Below are 18,161 nucleotides of genomic sequence, written 5' to 3'. Positions count from 1 at the left end.
GGTTAAATTCTCAAAAACTATAGGGACCTTTCTGCAAAAACGACGACGACGGGACGGACGACAGAAGCAATAGCCGCTTTATTATTAGGGAGAGATTTTGTACAACCATTTATAAAGGAAACTAAATTACTTTGGATTTTTTCCATGCAAAAATCATAGTACTTTGGATTTTTATGGCAACATTTAAAATTGTAATTGTGAACATGGTTCTTTTCTATTTATATGAATTTGACGTTTTCTTCTTTTCTATACAGTGCACATCACCTACATTTCTCAAGAATGATCTTCCCAAAATAGTTGGACATAATTTATATTAGCAACAATGAGAACGTCAATAATTCTTCTCAAAGGTTTATTTGCAGTAGTATTGGCAAGATGTAAATTCAGTTGACATAGAGACATTGGTTGTAATCCTAGAACTCATATAAATATTTTGGTAGGGTGGAAACACTAGCACCAAGATAGGTTTGAGGGTTATATTTAAAATGCCAATCTTTATTCTTGGTTCCCATTCAACCTCTAATTTTCTACTCCCTCCTCCTAAATATAAGTCTTTCAAGAGATTCCACTAGGTGACTACATACGGTACAAAATGAGTGAATGTACACTCTAAATTATGTTTATACATCCGTATGTAGTCTTCTAGTGAAATATCTAAAAAGACTTATATTTAAAATCATGCTGCTTAAGTTTCCCCCCTCTAGCATGTAAAACAACTTTGAGCATTAGGAGCTTTTATTAATTTTGCAAAACGTTTGTCACTGCTTTGAGATCGTGCCATGTTTTCTTGTTTGTGAACAAAATTTGTTTTGTTTCGTAGTGTCGCATGATGTTTCGTCTGGCCTTTTCTCATTTCAAAGTATGTCATAATTTTTCGTTGTGTATCAATAAATAAGGACCATAATAGATGGCGAACGTTCGCGGGAGGGGTGACATTTGTGAACGTTTTTGCTGGCAGGTTCTTCAGATTCGCATGCCATTTTCTTCAGAACAACATGTAAGTTTTTTCTACAGAGGAAGGCTTTTTTCTTCTAAAACTGGCACCGTTTGATCTCATGTCGCAACTAAAACTACCAAGAAAATGTGTTCGTTTGCCAACCCCTCCCAGGAAACGTCCGTCAGTTAGTATTTCTGATAAATATTAGTAGTACAGTTTTTTTTTTTTGTGTGTGTGAACCGAAAGGATTGTATTTCTGATAAATAATAGTGCACTTGCTTCAGTGTAGACTTGCTTATACTTACTGAAACATTAAGTCACACTTTTGGAGGAAAAAAAAAACACTAATGCAAATCCAAATCCAAATCCATTGTACACACAGAAAAAATCGATCTTCTAACTGCACCAATCATTTTCTCAATCTGAAAAGAAATTACATCAATCATAATTAAAAGAAAATTGAGTTGTTGATTGCTCTAACCGATTATTTCAAGCGGTATCATCATAATAACTAGAGTAGAGTACTAGTACAACTTTATTTTAATGTTGTCTGACTTGTGCATGGTATGGTCAGATCACGCCGCAACACAGAGCGAAGAGCACCGCCGCAGCGACGGCCGTTCTGCAAATCGTGCCGGCTACTTCCCAGCAGCGGCCGCCGTCCGTGGCGACGCCGGCAGTCTTCTCTTCTTCTCCTTCGACATTACTGGGCAGCTCCGCTGGCGTCTCCTGCTCCTCATGACCGCTGCCGATCTGCACCACGCCGTCGTCCACGGCGTCCGCCTGCTCGCTTTCCTCGGCGATACGCTTCTTATTCTTCTTGCTCTTCTTGCCACGTTTTGCCGGCTTGCCGCCACCGGCGCCGTCGCAGATCGTGCCGGCTACTTCTGGGCAGCGGCCGCCGTCTGTGGCGACCGCGCCGGCGCCGGCGGTCTTTTCTTCTTCTTCTTCTTCGATTTTACTGGGCAGCTCCGCTGGCGTCTCCTGCTCCTCATGACCGCTGCCGATCTGCACCACGCCGTCGTCCACGGCGTCCGCCTGCTTGCTGTCCTCGGCGACACGCTTCTTATTCTTCTTGGTCTTCTTGCCACGTTTCGCCGGCTTGGTGCCACCGGCGCCTTGGCCGGGGTCGTGGTCGCAGAGGGCAGCCCACATGTTGGCGCCGCCGATCGTTATGCCTCCCGCCACGACCGCCGTGCTCGTCCGCTTTGTCACCGTCTGGCAGCCGCTGCCACCCGTGGTGACCACGTCCATGAACTTATTTTCCTCTTCCTCTTTACTCATCTCTTCCTCCGCTGCTTCTTCCACTTCTTCATCACCCGGCGACACGGCCACCGTCTCCTTCTCGTTGTCACCGTCGATTACCTCATCATCGTCTGGCACGGTAGTGGCCTGCACCTTGATTTCCGGAGTGCTGTCCGTCTGCACCTTGCCGCCGTCGTCCACGATAGCAGCCGGCGCCGTCTCCTTCTCCTCGCGACCGTCGGTTACTTCCTCGACGTCCGGCACGGTGTCCTCCTTGTCTTCCGCAGCGCCGTCAGTCTGCACCTTGCTGCCGTCGTCCACGATAGCAGCCGGCGCCGTCTCGTGGTTCTTGGCGACGCTAGCAGTGGGCGGTGCCTCCACTACCTCCACGACGGTGGCGGCGGCTACCTCCTCTGCCACGATGTCGTCGACGTCCTCCACGGCGTCCGCCTGCTTGTTGTCCTCGGCGGCACGCTTCTTATTCTTCTTGGTCCTCTTGCGACGTTTCGCCGGCTTGGCGTCACGGGCGCCGTGACCAGGGTCATGGTCGCAGAGGACAGCCCACATGTTGGCGCCGCCGACCGTTATGCCTCCTGCCACAGCCGCCGTGCTCGTCCGCCTTGCCACCGTCGGGCAGCGGCTGCCACCCGTGGTGACCACGTCGATGAATTTTTTTTCCGCTTCCTCCTTACTCATCTCTTCTTCCGCTGCTTCTTCCTCGCGGCCGTTGGTCACCTCCTCGCCGTCCGGCACGGCAGGGACCTTCTTGTCTTCCGCAGCGCCGTCGGTCTGCACCTTGCTGCCGTCGTCCACGATAGCAGTCGGCGCCATCTCCTTGTTCTCGCGACCGTCTGTCTGCTCGTCGACGTCCGGCACGGAGGCCTCCTTGTTTTCCGCAGCGCCGTCGGTCTGCACCCTGCCGCCGTCGTCCACGATAGCAGCCGGCGCCGTCTCGTGCTTCTCGGCGACGCTAGCAGTGGACGGTGTCTCCTCTACCGCTACCTGGACGACGGCGGCGGCGACCTTTTCGTGCTTTCGGCCATCGACGACATGGACGACGTGGCCGGGGCCGTTGCCGCGGAGGAGATCCCGCATGTCAGTCCCGCCGATTGTGATGCCGCCGGCCACGGCCACCTTGCGTGCTCGCGGCGCCACCGTCGGGCAGAGCACACCACCCACAAGAATGAACTCTGCTTCCTCTTCCTCTGCTACTCCCGTGGCCGCCGTCCGGCGGCAGCGGACACCGCCCACCATAGCGAACTCTGCTTCTTCTTCTTCCTCGTATTCACTTGCCTCCTCATCTCCCCACCTCCTCGGCGCGGCCGGCGTCTTCTTATCGTAACGATCACGACCGTCGTGCACGGTGGTCCTCGCTTCCTTCTCATGGCGACCGTAGGTCTGCATCTCGCCGCGTCTGTCCACGGTGGCAGCCGGAGCCGGCGCCGTCTTCTTCCACCTCCTCCTGGCGCTCCCGTAGCCACGCCTCGCCGGCTTGGCGACCCTATCGGCCGGCGGCGCCAGCTCCTCCGCCCTGGCAGCGACGGCTTTCTTGCGCTCCGGACGGTCGATGACGACGCCGTCGCTGCTATGGCCGGGGTAGTTGTGGCGGCGGAGCTCGGCCCACGTGTCGGCGCTGCCGCCCGTTGCCATCTCCAAGTCGATCGGTATGCAACGAGTCACGTACTGCTATACACAAGCTGATGAGAAATCGAAGCTGATGCAGCTACCGTCGTTGCGAGAGAATCAGATCGGAGCTGTGTGCCGTATATATATAAGGGCGCCCGGTGCAGTTCGACTCAGTTCGGAGGTACGTACGTACATGATGTTGTACTCCGAGTCCTAGCTGCTCACGGAACACACGTACGGTGTCAGTGCCGCGCACTAGATTGACACCATTCCACGTACGTACCGATGTAAGTACGCGTCGTACGTACACCTGTGTCGTCATAATTCGTTTCCAGCTTCCCCAAATCTTTTAAGACCCATTGGAGCATCCATATATAGCCACGCTTTACAAATCCGGACTCTCAAATGCCGCAGGCGGATGCGTTTTAGGGTTTAGGGGTTTAGGCGGACCTGTCAAGGCGTCCGCGGCACTCACGGGCCAGTCCATAAATTTGTTCGTAGATCCATACAAAGCATTTAAAAAAGAATTCTACATACTACTCCTAGTTTTCGTTGTCGGAGAAGTCTATGACGTCAATGCCGGGCAGGTGGAAGGGCTCAGGTTCCTCCTCCTCCTCCTCCAGCTCATCCTGGTCGACAAGCATCCATGCCTCCGCCGCAGCGTGTGCCGCCTCCATCCTGTCGAAGACGACGTCTGGCCTCTACAGCCGACTCCTAGCAAATGGAGTTGAGGATGGCCTGCTGCTCTGCACGCGGATCCTCACCAGCGTCCCCCTCATCCTCCTCCGGCTCCGACTCCTCCTCCTCCTCGCCCTCCTTCTCAAGCTCCTCCTCCTCCTCCTCCTCCTCTGGCTTCACTACATCCGGAGGTAGCCCCACGGCGATACGGGCTTCGCGCCTTACCCGGACCTGCTCAAGGAGCTGCAACCGGCGCTCCACATTAGAAAGTGGGTCGGGGGGCATGGCGTTGCTGGAGATCGTGGGAGAGGAGGCGAACATCCTCGGGTGGTGGTGCAGAGAGGGAGTAGGTGGATGTGCTAGGGCTAGGAGGACGTCGACCGACTTAAATAGCTGGATTTTGCGGCGACGCCACATGATGTACACACCGTGGCGACACATAAGGTGTTTGTCAGACCGCCAGGTTTTCACGCGTGTTCGCATGGGATCCCATCGTCAGGACGATGTGGCGGGCGTGCCCGGCTAGGTCGATATTCATGACTGACCAATGACTGGGTGGCCTGGCCTGGCCTTTGAGACAGTATGAGGGGTCCGGTTGTAGATGCTCTTAAAAATCAACTCCAAGTTAAACAATTCTCTTTTGAAAAATTTATAGAATCTTGTCCTATATGTTCGATACATAAGTGTTTTCATATTTCAAACTCAAACGCAGGAGGAGGCCATCAAACACATTAACGTGCGCGTGAAGGGCGTCGATTTCTACTTGGCGATGGGAAGAAAAAGAAAAGGGGTGAAAACTCTCCCTCGGTGGAGAACCCACACACGCGACCTCTTCCTGGCTCGTTTCATCTCCTTGATACGTCCATTTTGCATCATGAATCCTTGTTAATATTTATGATATTTTGTTAATTATTTCTCATTATTATACAATTCTTATACCTTTTTCTCTCTGAATATGCAAGGTACATCAGAGCATCTGCAACAGCCGCACTTCACGCCGCGCCCAAAAAAATTATTTGCCGCGCGCGCTTCGGCTGGTTTGGCGCGTCGCGCAGCGCTGGCTCCAGCAGCAGCGCTAAAATGCAGCGCGCGCGCCGCTCGAGCAATGAACATGTGAATTTGACACAAACAAGTTGATGCATAAAAGTTCATGCCCACAAGTTCATCCAACCAAGTTCAAAATGCAAACTAAAGTTCAAGACATATAAATGAAAGACACATCAATCATCATCTTCCTCGTCTTCGTCCTCATCTTCCGAAGACGATTCTTCCACCTCCGTAGATGAATCTTCCTCCCTAACCTCATCACGCACCGCATCACGTGAAGCTCCGACGGTGTTGGCAAGATCTTCAACGGCATCTTCATGGGAATGTGTGTGATGAGGAGGCACATCGAAAGACCTTCCACCCATTGCCGGAGGTGTACCCATGCCTCCCATGGCGGCCGGAGGTGCACCCATGCCTCCCATGAGAGAAGCAAAACTCATGCCTCCCATGGCGGCCATAGCGTCGGAGGGTGCTCCAAAGCCACCCATGCCTCCCATGGCGGCCGGAGGTGCACCCATGCATCCCATGGCTCCAAAGCCACCCATGCCTCCCATGGCGCCGAGGCCACCGCCACCCATGCCGCCGAGGCCACCGCCACCCATGTCGCGGATCATGGCTCTTTTTTGGATCAAGACTTCTTCACGGGCAAGGTTGACATATTCCTTTTGCGCATCATTGAACAAAGATGTGTCCAAGAAGAACAAGTGCTTCTCCCATTCCAACAACTTAGCTCGCCCCTCCATGCCCACCTTCCTCTCCTCCAATGCCACTTTCCTCTCCTCGGCCGCCAACCTCCTCCCCTCGGCCGCGGCATCTTGGTTCCTTGCCATTTTCCTCACCTCGTTGGCTTCTTTTCTTGCCTTCACAATAGCTTCCATAGCATTTGTGAGCTCATCATCTCCTTTCCTCTTCTTCTTTTCGGTTTTGTCTTTCTTGCACCCATCCGGTCGTTTTGGCTTCGAGTATGAAACCGAGTTGGGTGTGGGGCTTCTCTTGTCGTCATCACTTGATGCATCATCCTCCTCATCATCATCATTCAACTCAATTGTTCGCTTGCGTTTGTTGCTCAAATGCAAATCATCCAAATCTTCACGCTTCTTCCATTTCTCATCATCCTTTAACACTTCATAGCAATGAGGCAAGGTAAAGATCTTGCCTTTCTTGATCTTCCCCTTCTTGGTTGTCCTCGTCTCTTCTTTGAACAAGTTTTGTGCAATGTTGTACTACAAGAAAAACAAAACAAGTTAGCACTTCGGACACCAAAAACAAGTATGATGAACATGTATGAGATGCCACTTACTCTATCATCCTCATTTGTGCCACTTGGGTTAATCTTGTCAACTGCCTTTTGTGCGACCGCCCACTTTTGACAATCCGAGTTGATTGTCGACCATCGGGACCGAAGTGATCTCTCGGAGCGGTCAATTCCACTCACGTTCTGAGCATCAAAGTATTCTTTCATTCGCCCCCAATAAGCATCTCTACTTTGATCACCTCCAACAGATGGATCCCTCGACACTTGCAACCAAGTATTGCATAGTAACTTGTCATCGTTGGTGGTGTAATTGCCCGCTCTTCCTTTCGACACGTTGACAATGTGGGGGAACGTCGCATGGGAAACAAAAATTTTCCTACGCGCACGAAGACCTATCATGGTGATGTCCATCTACGAGAGGGGATGAGTGATCTACGTACCCTTGTAGAGCGTACAGCAGAAGCGTTAGAGAACGCGGTTGATGTAGTGGAACGTCCTCACGTCCCTCGATCCGCCCCGCGAACAATCCCGCGATCAGTCCCACGATCTAGTACCGAACGGACGGCACCTCCGCGTTCAGCACACGTACAGCTCGACGATGATCTCGGCCTTCTTGATCCAACAAGAGAGACAGAGAGGTAGAAGAGTTCTCCGGAAGCGTGACGGCGCTCCGGAGGTTGGTGATGATCTCGTCTCAGCAGGGCTCCGCCCGAGCTCCGCAGAAACGCGATCTAGAGGAAAAACTATGGAGGTATGTGGTCGGGCAGCCGTGAGAAAGTCATCTCAAATCTGCCCTAAAAGCCCCATATATATAGGAGGAGGGAGGGGGACCTTGCCTTGGGGTCCAAGGGATCCCCAAGGGGTCGGCCGAGCCAGGGGGGAGGACTCTCCCCCCCCCCCAAACCGAGTCCTACTTGGTTTGGTGGGAGGGAGTCCTTCCCCCTTCCCACTTCTTCCTTTTTTTTTCTTTCCTTTGATTTTTTCTCTCTTGGCGCATAGGGGATTGGTGGGCTATCCCACCAGCCCACTAAGAGCTGGTGTGACCCCCCAAATGCCTATGGGCTTCCCCGGAGTGGGTTGCCCCCCTCCGGTGAACTCCCGGAACCCATTCGTCATTCCCGGTACATTCCCGGTAACTCCGAAAAACCTTTCGGTAACCAAATGAGGTCATCCTATATATCAATCTTCGTTTTCGGACCATTCGGGAAACCCTCGTGACGTCCGTGATCTCATCCGGGACTCCGAACAACATTCGGTGACCAACCATATAACTCAAATACGCATAAAACAACGTCGAACCTTAAGTGTGCAGACCCTGCGGGTTCGAGAACTATGTAGACATGACCCGAGAGACTCCTCGGTCAATATCCAATAGCGGGACCTGGATGCCCATATTGGATCCTACATATTCTACGAAGATCTTATCGTTTGAACCTCAGTGCCAAGGATTCGTATAATCCCGTATGTCATTCCCTTTGTCCTTCGGTATGTTACTTGCCCGAGATTCGATCGTCAGTATCCGCATACCTATTTCAATCTCGTTTACCGGCAAGTCTCTTTACTCGTTCCGTAATACAAGATCCCGCAACTTACACTAAGTCACATTGCTTGCAAGGCTTGTGTGTGATGTTGTATTACCGAGTGGGCCCCGAGATACCTCTCCGTCATACGGAGGGACAAATCCCAGTCTTGATCCATACTAACTCAACGAACACCTTCGGAGATACCTGTAGAGCATCTTTATAGTCACCCAGTTACGTTGGGACGTTTGATACACACAAAGCATTCCTCCGATGTCAGTGAGTTATATGATCTCATGGTCATAGGAACAGATACTTGACACGCAGAAAACAGTAGCAACAAAATGACACGATCAACATGCTACGTCTATTAGTTTGGGTCTAGTCCATCACATGATTCTCCTAATGATGTGATCCCGTTATCAAGTGACAACACTTGCCTATGGTCAGGAAACCTTGACCATCTTTGATCAACGAGCTAGTCAACTAGAGGCTTCATAACTTGCCTATGATTAAACCCCAGTTTATGCTTTGCTTCATAAGGGGCTGCTTTGGATCCACATGTTTCATGCTATGGTTAGATTTATCTTAATTCTTTTTTCGTGGTTGTGAGTGCTTGCGAGAGGGGATAATCATAAATGGATTGCTTGTTCAAGTAAGAACAACACCTTAGCACCAGTCCACACACATATCAAATTATCAAAGTAACGAACGCGAATCAACTCAACATGATGAACATGACTAGACAGAAATTCCCATGTGTCCTCCGGAGCTTTTGACTCATATAAGAGTACTTTCCGGCGTGTCCTTTGCTATAAAAAGGATTATGATATCTCGCTATATACTTGTTACTATTTTTACTTATTACTTGTTATAAATTATCTTGCTACATAACTATTTATCACTGTTACTCATAGCACTTGCAGAGAATACATTGCTGAAATTTGCTTATCATTTTCTTCTGCTCCTCGTTGGGTTCGACATTCTTACTTATCAAAAGGACTATGATTGATCCCCTATACTAGTGGATCATCAAAACTCTTTCTGGCGCCGTTGCCGGGGAGTGAAGCGCCTTTCGTAAGGATACGTTTTCGGCACGTGTTGAAATTTACTGTTGTTTGTCCCTATGAAAGGTCACCCTTTAAGTGGCTTGTTCGGAAATATTCGCCTCGAACAAAAGTGGAAAATGTTGTATCTCAACCTACTGAACCCAGTGGAAGGTCACCCTTTAAGTGGCTTCAATTTTTTTTACAGAGTATCTCACCTAGGTCAGAGAAGACATTATATAATCAACACAACGATGAGTTAAACCAAACTTTTGCATCATTTGCCTAATGTAATTCCAGTCCACCCGACTATAAGCCTTTGAGAGGTCAAGATTATATATAAGTATATAAATATTCTGTGGGATTCTTTCTTGTTTGATGAGATGAATGCACTCAAAGTCTATCAAGTCATTAACAGCTATCATACGCCCCCCGAGGAAAATGTTTTGAGACGTAGAAATAATATCATCAAGCACATGTCCAAGCCTACGTACTAGCCACTTTCATTCCACTTTATATATAACATTGCACAAACTGAGGCCTTCCGTAATGCATTGTCTCTTAGCGCGGTATCCTAGATAATATACGATTGATACAACCATCCTAATGTATTGTATGTTAAGTGTCGTATCTTAGTAAGCATGTATTTAATGATTTTGGCCTCATACTAATATGTGATTGGTCTAACAAGTTATTTTGCCTATGATACCGTGCAAGAGCCGTATCCTAAATAAGATACAACAACCTCCTCTTTCCTCAATAAATATAGTGCCACGTCAGCATTTTGCCTATGATATTGTGCCAAGATACTACCATTACGGAAGGCCTGATAGGTCAGAAATATGTGATTTTGACAGGATTAGGGATTTTTTGAAATCATCACAATTACTGTATCTTTTACCAACTGGGGCATAACACCAGCTCTAGAAAATTCATTTATGAAGCAAGGTACCTCCCTTCACTATAGTTCAGTTGCGCTAAACATCCGGTCCCGACGCCTTTAAGGGGCTAATCTGGAGGAGAACATCCACAGTTTCCTTATATGAGAACTTGGCACACAAAGTCCGGTGGGTCGCCTCACCAACCAAAGCATTAATGAGATCAATAATACGTGAAAGATCAAGGTCAGGGTCGGCCAAAAAATGTTCGCAAAGTAAGTTGTGGCCGCAATACCCAAACCGTTACTCGCAGAAAAGTTAGCAATATATACTGTAGCTTCCTTATCATTCAATTCTTTCCAGCCCGTGAGACTGATTTAGAGTGAAAGAAATTTGTGTTTCTATCATCATATTTGAGCCAACCAATACGAGAATGTTACAACCACATTAACTCCTCCCCATATAGTAATTCATTCATCTTGTCTGTTACCCTGCACATCTCAACTCTATCAACACTTATGAGCATGACTTTCTCCATACAAGACTTTTCAATCTCACATGTAACATAACAAAATTATGTTGCTCGAGGTGCAAAGCTTATGCATAGGACCCCCAAGAACTCCATGAAACGTCATCTAAGGAATGCTTCAAGCAGACATTGGTCCGGAGATATGCAATAACCTCTTGAAGTGATGGGTCCCGCTTCCACGTTGTTTTCATACTGCGTAAGCTAGTTTTTGCAAGCCGGTCCTCCATAAGATCAGAAACCACATGCAGGGGCATATGGTACGAATACGGGGAGGTGAGGTGGCATACAACAATATTATCAGAAAAAGCTTGCATCGGCCATGAGAAATGCTCAAATTACGGCACGCACTTGCAAACATGTCTCAAGACAAGCCAAGTTGGATCAAATTGAACACTCAAATCTTGCAGGAGAGACGACATGAGGTGGCGGTGTTCAACTCTTGGCTCCGTAAACCGAAACTAATGCCCATAGGGGTTCATTTGGCCGGGCTCGGACATGTGAATGGATGCACCTGTGGCTTGAAAACACCACATGTACAAGCCTAGATTTCGTGCCAAAATAATGACAAACCAGCACCTACACCTTCGAATGGAAGCACTTACAAAACCAATCTAGCTGGTTGGGTACCTATTCATATTCTAACACTTCATTTGTGAGTATTCGCAAAAAAAAAAAAAACTTATGATTGTTGAGTTTCACAAAGGAAGTAGACCAGCAAACACGGCAGCAGCACCGTTGCAAGATGAGGGGTCCTTGGATTGGTAGAGAAGAAAGGAAATATGGATCTTCCAATTAAGAAAGGAAATATTGATCTTACAATTACGGTACTCCATCCATGAATGAATCAATCAAATCAAATCAAATCAAATCAACCAAGCAATCGGTCTGGTCCTTCCATAACTGCCAGTAGGTAAGAGTCCAGTCTGATCCCGACCGACCCGGTCACGTACGTACCCGACCGAAGCTGGCGCGACGGATCCATCGGAGTTGGAGTCAAGGTCGGTAACTCGGGCGGGCGCGGAAACCGAGCCGGGCCCGTCGCGGACGCCCACCTATATAAAGCCCACGCACCGGCCCTCCTCGATCCACAAACCAAACCAAACCAGACCCACCGATCCCAAGCAGAGTCGATTCGATTCGGCGAGGGTTTAGGGGAGGCGGAGAACCCTAGCCGCCGCCGCCGCACGCCGGGACCGATGGGGATCTTCGACCTGCTCGACCTGGCCGACGGCGCCTCGGGGGACGAGGCCGTCGCGCGCGTCGTCAAGAAGGTCATCCCGCCCGACGACCCCGACAAGCCCACCAAGGCCAGTAAGAAGGCCGCCAAGGACGCCGCCAAGGACGCCGCCGCCGCCCCCAAGGACGACCAGCAGCCGCCCCACCATCAATACCAGCACCAGCACCAGTACCCCCAAGGTATCGCACCCGCGCGCCCCGTTCCCGCTCCCCCTCCCGATCTGCGGCCTCTCATGATCGATTTCCGTCTCGACCGCCCCGGCTGCACTCTATCGTATCGTATCGTAGCGTAGATCGATTCGGACGGATCCTTCGTTCCCGTGTGCGTAGATCGATTGGCTGTGCTGCGCGGCCCGCGTGAACGTGTGTCTAGATCCTTTGTTTGCATATAATATGGTTCGTGATTGCTCTAGCTTTGGCGGAACAAAGGGACATGATTCTGTAGGCCGATAATAATGCTTTGAGGTGCAGAGATCGATCGACGGTGCGTAGATCGGCCCCTTTTCTTTGACATGGAAGCGATTCGATATTATTTCACGTTTCCTGGTTGTTCAGTATTATCTACTAGTAGTCATTGAATTATACCCAAGACAGAACCATTCAGGCAGATTCATGTTCACTTGTGCATATATACATCTTGTTCAATTAATTTATTCCATCTGACTGCGTCATAATTGACCTGTTGGCTCTATCTAATATGCATGTAAATATGATATACAATCTCCTGCAACTCTAATTTGTCTCTGGTCGCTCATCAGTATGTATGCCTCACAGTCACAGTTGGTGTGATCTGATTTGACACTGCCTTGTGCTATCTTTCAGAGGGTGGTGATTACCAAAGGGACGGCAACTTTGGTGGAGGCCGTGGCAGAGGCGGCTCCTATGGCGGCAGAGGCCGTGGAAGGGGGCGTGGCGCCGGAAGCAACCGTGTCTTTCAGGATGCCAATGGAGACAGTTTCTACCGTGATGGCTATCAACGTGTCTACATCACCTATGACCGTCCATCATATGGCAATGGCAATGGCAATGGCAACTACAACAATGGCAACGGAGGTGGCTACAGCCAAGGCCTCGACTCTAACCACGGCAATGGCGGTGAGGGCCAGCGGTACAGCAAGGATGACAAGCAGTACAGGAGGGAGCACCTTCAGTACAGGCCTAAGAGCAAGCCATCCTCTGTGGCTGCTTCTGATGTTGATCACAAATCTGAAGGGAATGCCGAGCCTGCTGCTGCTGAGGCAAAGCAGGTCGTAGCCCCTGCCGCTGAGAAAGTTGTTGAAGCTGTCCCTGCTTCTGAATCTGATAAGTCTACTACAGGGTAGGTTCCACACAACCATTACCTTTTACTTTGTGTTGGGTTATTGTACAACAAGTTTTTCTTGTTTCCTTAAAGTTAACTTGTCCATGTTTGACCTGATGCAGGGATGTTCAAAAAGGTGTTTCTAAGAAAAAGGGAGAAGGCGCTGAAAAGAAGCCAGAGGGAAAAGGCGCTGAAAAGAAGCCAGAGGGAGAAGGCGCCGAGAAGGAGGGAAAAACCGCTGAGAAGAAGTCCAAGTGTGTCAGTGGCTCTGTCAAGAGGAAGCTGAAGAAGCAAAAGCCTAAGAAGGAAGACTCTAATGGGGATGCTCCCAGTGAAACTGCTGAGAAAGAGCAGGAGGCTCCCATTGAAGAAGAGAAAATTGTACTTTCCTACACTTGCCTATTCTTGCCTCACGTACAGACCCTTTGCTCTGTTTTCAAGCTTTTTACTGATGTGCTAATTTGGAGCAGGAGATGACCCTTGAAGAATATGAAAAGATGCAAGAAAAGAAGAAGTCTCTGGAGGCCTCAAAACCTGAGGGGAGGAAGGTAGCTGATCTAGATTTTGAGGGTCTTAAACTCTTGGAGAAGAAGAAGATTGAGGATGATGCCAAGGCTGAAAATGGACGCAAGGCAAAGGAGGCAGCTGCAAAGGAAGCCAAGCCTCGCAAGGTAGTGAAATGAACTAATCCTTTCTTTTTACAAATATGCATTTTGATGCTGAGATATCTAAGTTACTGAACCTTCTTCTGAAATCTAGGCATGTCCTTGTCATGTATCTTCACTACATTAGTTCTGTTTAATCTGTATTCACTTGTTAGTGAGAGTGTGATCCTTACTGCTGTTGTTTGCTGCAGGCTATGAGCATCCAGGAGTACCTGAAGAATGAGGATGGTTCAGAGTATGTGCCTCCGACCCCAGTGAGGCGCCCTCAAAATGGCGGCTTCAGGGGAGGCCGTGGCAACGGTGCTTACAATGGCCGCAGCAGCCGTGACAGCAGCTCTGAGCGCCGGGTCTACAACTCTGGCCGTGGCGATAACGCCATTGTGTTCCACGGCGTTGAGGCCAATGCCAAAGACAGTGGTGCCCCAAGGAGGGGCGAGGGCTACAATGGCGAGCGCCGGGACCAGCAGCAGGGTGGCTACTACCAGCAAGGCGGCTACCGGCAAGGAGGGCACAATGGCGGCAGGGGCAACGGTAGGTACCAGGAACGCCAGGATGGTGAGCGCCGGGACCAGCAGCAGGGTGGCTACTACCAGGAGCGCAGGGATGCCTACAAGGGCGACCGCAGGGAGCAAGGTGGGTACAATGGCGGTGGCCGGGGCAATGGTGGTTACCAGGAGCGTCGGGATGCCTACAATGGTGACCGCGGTCAGCAAGGTGGGTACAATGGTGGTGGCCGTGGCAATGGTGGTTACCAGGAGCAAGGCGGGAACAATGGTGGCCGTGGCCAGGAGCGCCAGGATGCCTACAATGGTGAGCGCACTCAGCAAGGCGGGTACAACAATGGCGTCCAGGGCAATGGTGTTAACCAGGAGCGCCAGCAGCAAGGCGGGTACAACAATGGCGGGCGGGGCAACGGTGGAAACCGGCAGTGGCAAGGTCCAGCTCCCAAGAAAACAAAAGAGTTTAAGGGCACCGCGGCCGACTTCCCGGCTCTAGGTGGCGCATTTCAGGCGCAGTCGCAGGCCTAGATAGGTCTTTTTCTTCTTTTCTTATTAGTATTACGAGGGAGGGAGAGTTTAGAGGAGAAAAAGAGGAGACAGTTTTGTAACGGAGCTACTACGTGTGGTATCATGTGCTGCACTGGGTTTATTATAATTTTTGGTGTTAGTATCTTTGCTTTACCCGTCGATTGATTTGATTCTTGGCTTTCAGAAGTGTGGGGCTGGTGTTGTCCAAAGTTTACAGCAAGTTTGTATGATTGATCACTGGAATTTATGATTAAAATCTTGTTATGTGCGCCTTTTCAATTCAAGTCAGTTTCCTGCATAGATAATTAAGTTTTGGTCTGTGCTTAACCTTTCGATTGATTTGGTGTGGGGCTGTGATTTGGTGTTGATGTTGTCGAAGTAGACAGATGATTTCTTTGCATACCACACTAAAGGATGATGTTAGTATTCTTGCAGAAGATAGGAGGGTGCTGCCCTGTTTTTTTTTTTTTGGACAAATTATGTGTCTTCTAATATCCATCATATATGTCTTCTTAGTCTTCCCTGAACTGAGGAATCCAATTTTATGTGAATATTGCAGATATTTATTGCAACTCCTAAAATGGAAGTTGAATCTTTTGGTGATAAGCCATGTCAGTTCCCTGCTATCTTTGATGGGTTCATGTCATGCCCAGCTCGGCCGACCCGGTTTCCATTATCGAGGATGAAGCGAGCTGGGGCTTCTTCCTGCTCACGGCATCCCTTCTAGTGTACGTAGTTTGTCATTCGATTCTATGCATTGTAGCGTATGTAGTTTGGGGTCTATCAATTATCATGGCAGTCACCAACGACCTGGCCGGCCTATGTTTAGTTGTTTTATCGGCTTGGAGTATGGATTGATTTGCTTGCTGTCTTTGAATGTGAGTTGAGAGGTGAAGCGGTAATGTTGCCAATTCGCATAAATAAAATGTAAAATGCATGCCAAGCATCCATCCATCCAAGATCCAACAATGCATAAGGCCCATCTTCATGCAATTTGCTCAAACACAAATTCCTCCGTGTTGTGTCAACGACTAATTTGTTTTATGTCGATGTTTTCTGTATTATTATGAGTCATTCTTATCCCATCTGATCAGCCAACTTGTAAGAAATCCTTTAGCATGTCTGGAGGTCAAGCATTTTAACTACTAGCTTGTGGTGTTGATCTCTGATACAAGCTATCTCATTCATCAGGTGAGCTCACGAATTATAACACTCAGTAATCATTTTATACCATTTTTGTTCACCAATGTTTTACCAGAGGAAGTGATGTAGGCGCCCTGTAGAGTCCTGGGGGCAAAAGTACTTTGGTGGCCTGTCAAGTTCACATTTCATAATTTACGATGAATTGGATCTATTTACCAGTCTAACTATTATATGGTGTTCTACTCTAATTTATTACATGTTTCGGTCTTTTAGCTACTCCAGCGACATATATTCCGGTACAGAGGAAGTATAGTAGGGAACAACATTTATACGGCCAGCCGTTGCTGTTGGTTAACCTGAGACCCATGAACCAAGCTGGTTGGGGCTCAACATGGTGATGGAGCATCACCTTGAAGTCATCAGACGTGTTCTTTTGTTCCAGTGTTACCCAGTTTACCTGGTGGCACTGGTGTTTGTTTTAGTGACTGAATGCAATTAAACAGGGGTCTTCCTACTCTGTTGCGGATGCATTTAATCGGGCAGCTACGATAGTCTCTGGATGTTCTCTGTCCCTTGGAATTGGTTTCGAAACGGGTGCCGACCCATCCTCGAGCTGTTAATCCATTCCCCAAAGCTCTGTATACGATATTTGATTAAAGATTTCGATAAAAGTGTATTCAACCCTTCAAGTGTTGTTGTTCAGTACATATTTTTCTACCTAGTCTGTCTTTTTGAGATTCCACACCTCCTGAAGTACCAAATTGTGATGTTTACTTTGAAAATTAGAATGCACATTGCTGGCTGTTTGTTGCCACTATGTATGGATAACAATTTTTTGCTGATACCATTGGATGGATGGATGGATGCTTGTTTGATGAAAATCCATGTATCTTATCAGTTTGGAACAGCATCGCTCTTCGGATATTCATGCCCACTTAAAGAACACATACGTGTTGGTCATCTGCTTTGCTCTTCGGCACGGCGTGATACTTTTTTGGTTCTACAACGTGAATTTTTCTACTGACTTTTCTAGCATTTATGCTGAATTGTGTTTCTAGTATTTATTAACGTGAACTAAATACGTACATACAAAAGAGAGGCCAAAAAAGAACGGGTAAAAACCATCCTATGCTTGGTGGGCATGCATGTTGGTGTTTGGTTACACGGAAATCATCATATTTGGAATTGAAAATGAGTGTTGCTGTATTTTTAGATTCTTCGGAATTCACAAGGGCTTTTGAGTGACTGAAATAATGTTACACAGATAGATTCAACCATGATTCGAGCTGAATATTTCTCAAGGACTTAAAAAAAAAACTCTGTAGATAAGCCAACCAAACTCTGTAGATAAGATGAAAGCAAATTAACCACTGTTCTCTTGCATCCCTTGTCCCTTGACCCAAACCACCCTAGCACTCTTAACTGAACCATCACTCATAATAATATCTGGTCTTGTTATCTTTTTATCTTTTGTCTATTATTCGATACTTTCAAGACGAGAATGCACAGCGAGGAGGTGCTTCCTGAACTTTGCACCAGTGTAGTTAGTAGCGATCAGTTCCACCTACAACCGCTGCAAGACACGGCAGAAATCCAAATAGTGTTGCCATATCCTACACATTCTTTTTTTGTATACTGTAAAACAGAAGAGGAGCCACCAAAAGATCATAGTGACATGGTGCTGACAGAAGAGCCCGAGCCCGACCGAGCGTCTCCAACTTTGTACCCCGACCGGGCTGAACGTCATGATTCCGGCAGGCCAACAGTCGCTGATATATATATTATGCGCCACTGTGCTTCCATCTTCTTCACAATATCTTCAGACTTGTTCCTATGCACACTATCGATGGAGGGTTTCTTGTACCCTTTCTCTCCTATATTAATATATGATGCGTATTCGAGAAAAAAACCATTTTATTTTTGAGAAGAAGAAGGACGATCATAGTCACATCATACTGACTGCAGAGCCGGAGCAAACGTACTGAAGTCTCTAGAGCTTTTAATTTTGACGTGTCGATTCATGTCTCT

The 18,161-nt window shown here is 48.4% G+C and overlaps 2 protein-coding genes across 2 annotated transcripts; both read left to right on the top strand.

The window, feature by feature from the left end:
• The first annotated feature begins 12,157 nt into the window (after positions 1-12,157).
• Positions 12,158-13,323, top strand: LOC123395072. The gene is made up of 2 exons (XM_045090002.1): positions 12,158-12,177; positions 12,820-13,323. Exon 2 carries the CDS (start codon positions 12,880-12,882, stop codon positions 13,249-13,251), a length of 372 nt encoding a protein of 123 aa, XP_044945937.1. The 5' UTR covers positions 12,158-12,177; positions 12,820-12,879; the 3' UTR covers positions 13,252-13,323.
• Positions 13,324-13,456: 133 nt separating this feature from the next.
• LOC123395071 (TATA-binding protein-associated factor 2N-like) lies at positions 13,457-15,151 on the top strand. The gene is made up of 3 exons (XM_045090001.1): positions 13,457-13,678; positions 13,768-13,968; positions 14,154-15,151. Exons 2-3 carry the CDS (start codon positions 13,771-13,773, stop codon positions 14,988-14,990), a joined length of 1,035 nt encoding a protein of 344 aa, XP_044945936.1. The 5' UTR covers positions 13,457-13,678; positions 13,768-13,770; the 3' UTR covers positions 14,991-15,151.
• The last annotated feature ends 3,010 nt before the right edge of the window (positions 15,152-18,161 follow it).

The sequence above is a fragment of the Hordeum vulgare genome, chromosome 5H (genome assembly GCF_904849725.1).
Source record: "Hordeum vulgare subsp. vulgare chromosome 5H, MorexV3_pseudomolecules_assembly, whole genome shotgun sequence".
Lineage (NCBI taxonomy): Eukaryota > Viridiplantae > Streptophyta > Magnoliopsida > Poales > Poaceae > Hordeum > Hordeum vulgare.
The sequence above is the reverse complement of the archived record's forward strand: the minus strand, read 5'-3'. Positions and strand labels throughout refer to the sequence as shown.

Bases quoted from the DNA above. Each gene is read 5' to 3' on its own strand.
- LOC123395072 (XM_045090002.1), top strand. From the start codon at position 12,880: ATGGCGGCAGAGGCCGTGGAAGGGGGCGTGGCGCCGGAAGCAACCGTG.
- LOC123395071 (XM_045090001.1), top strand. From the start codon at position 13,771: ATGACCCTTGAAGAATATGAAAAGATGCAAGAAAAGAAGAAGTCTCTG. The intron at 13,969-14,153 runs GTAGTGAAATGA...TGTTTGCTGCAG, and splicing joins AGGAAGCCAAGCCTCGCAAG to GCTATGAGCATCCAGGAGTA.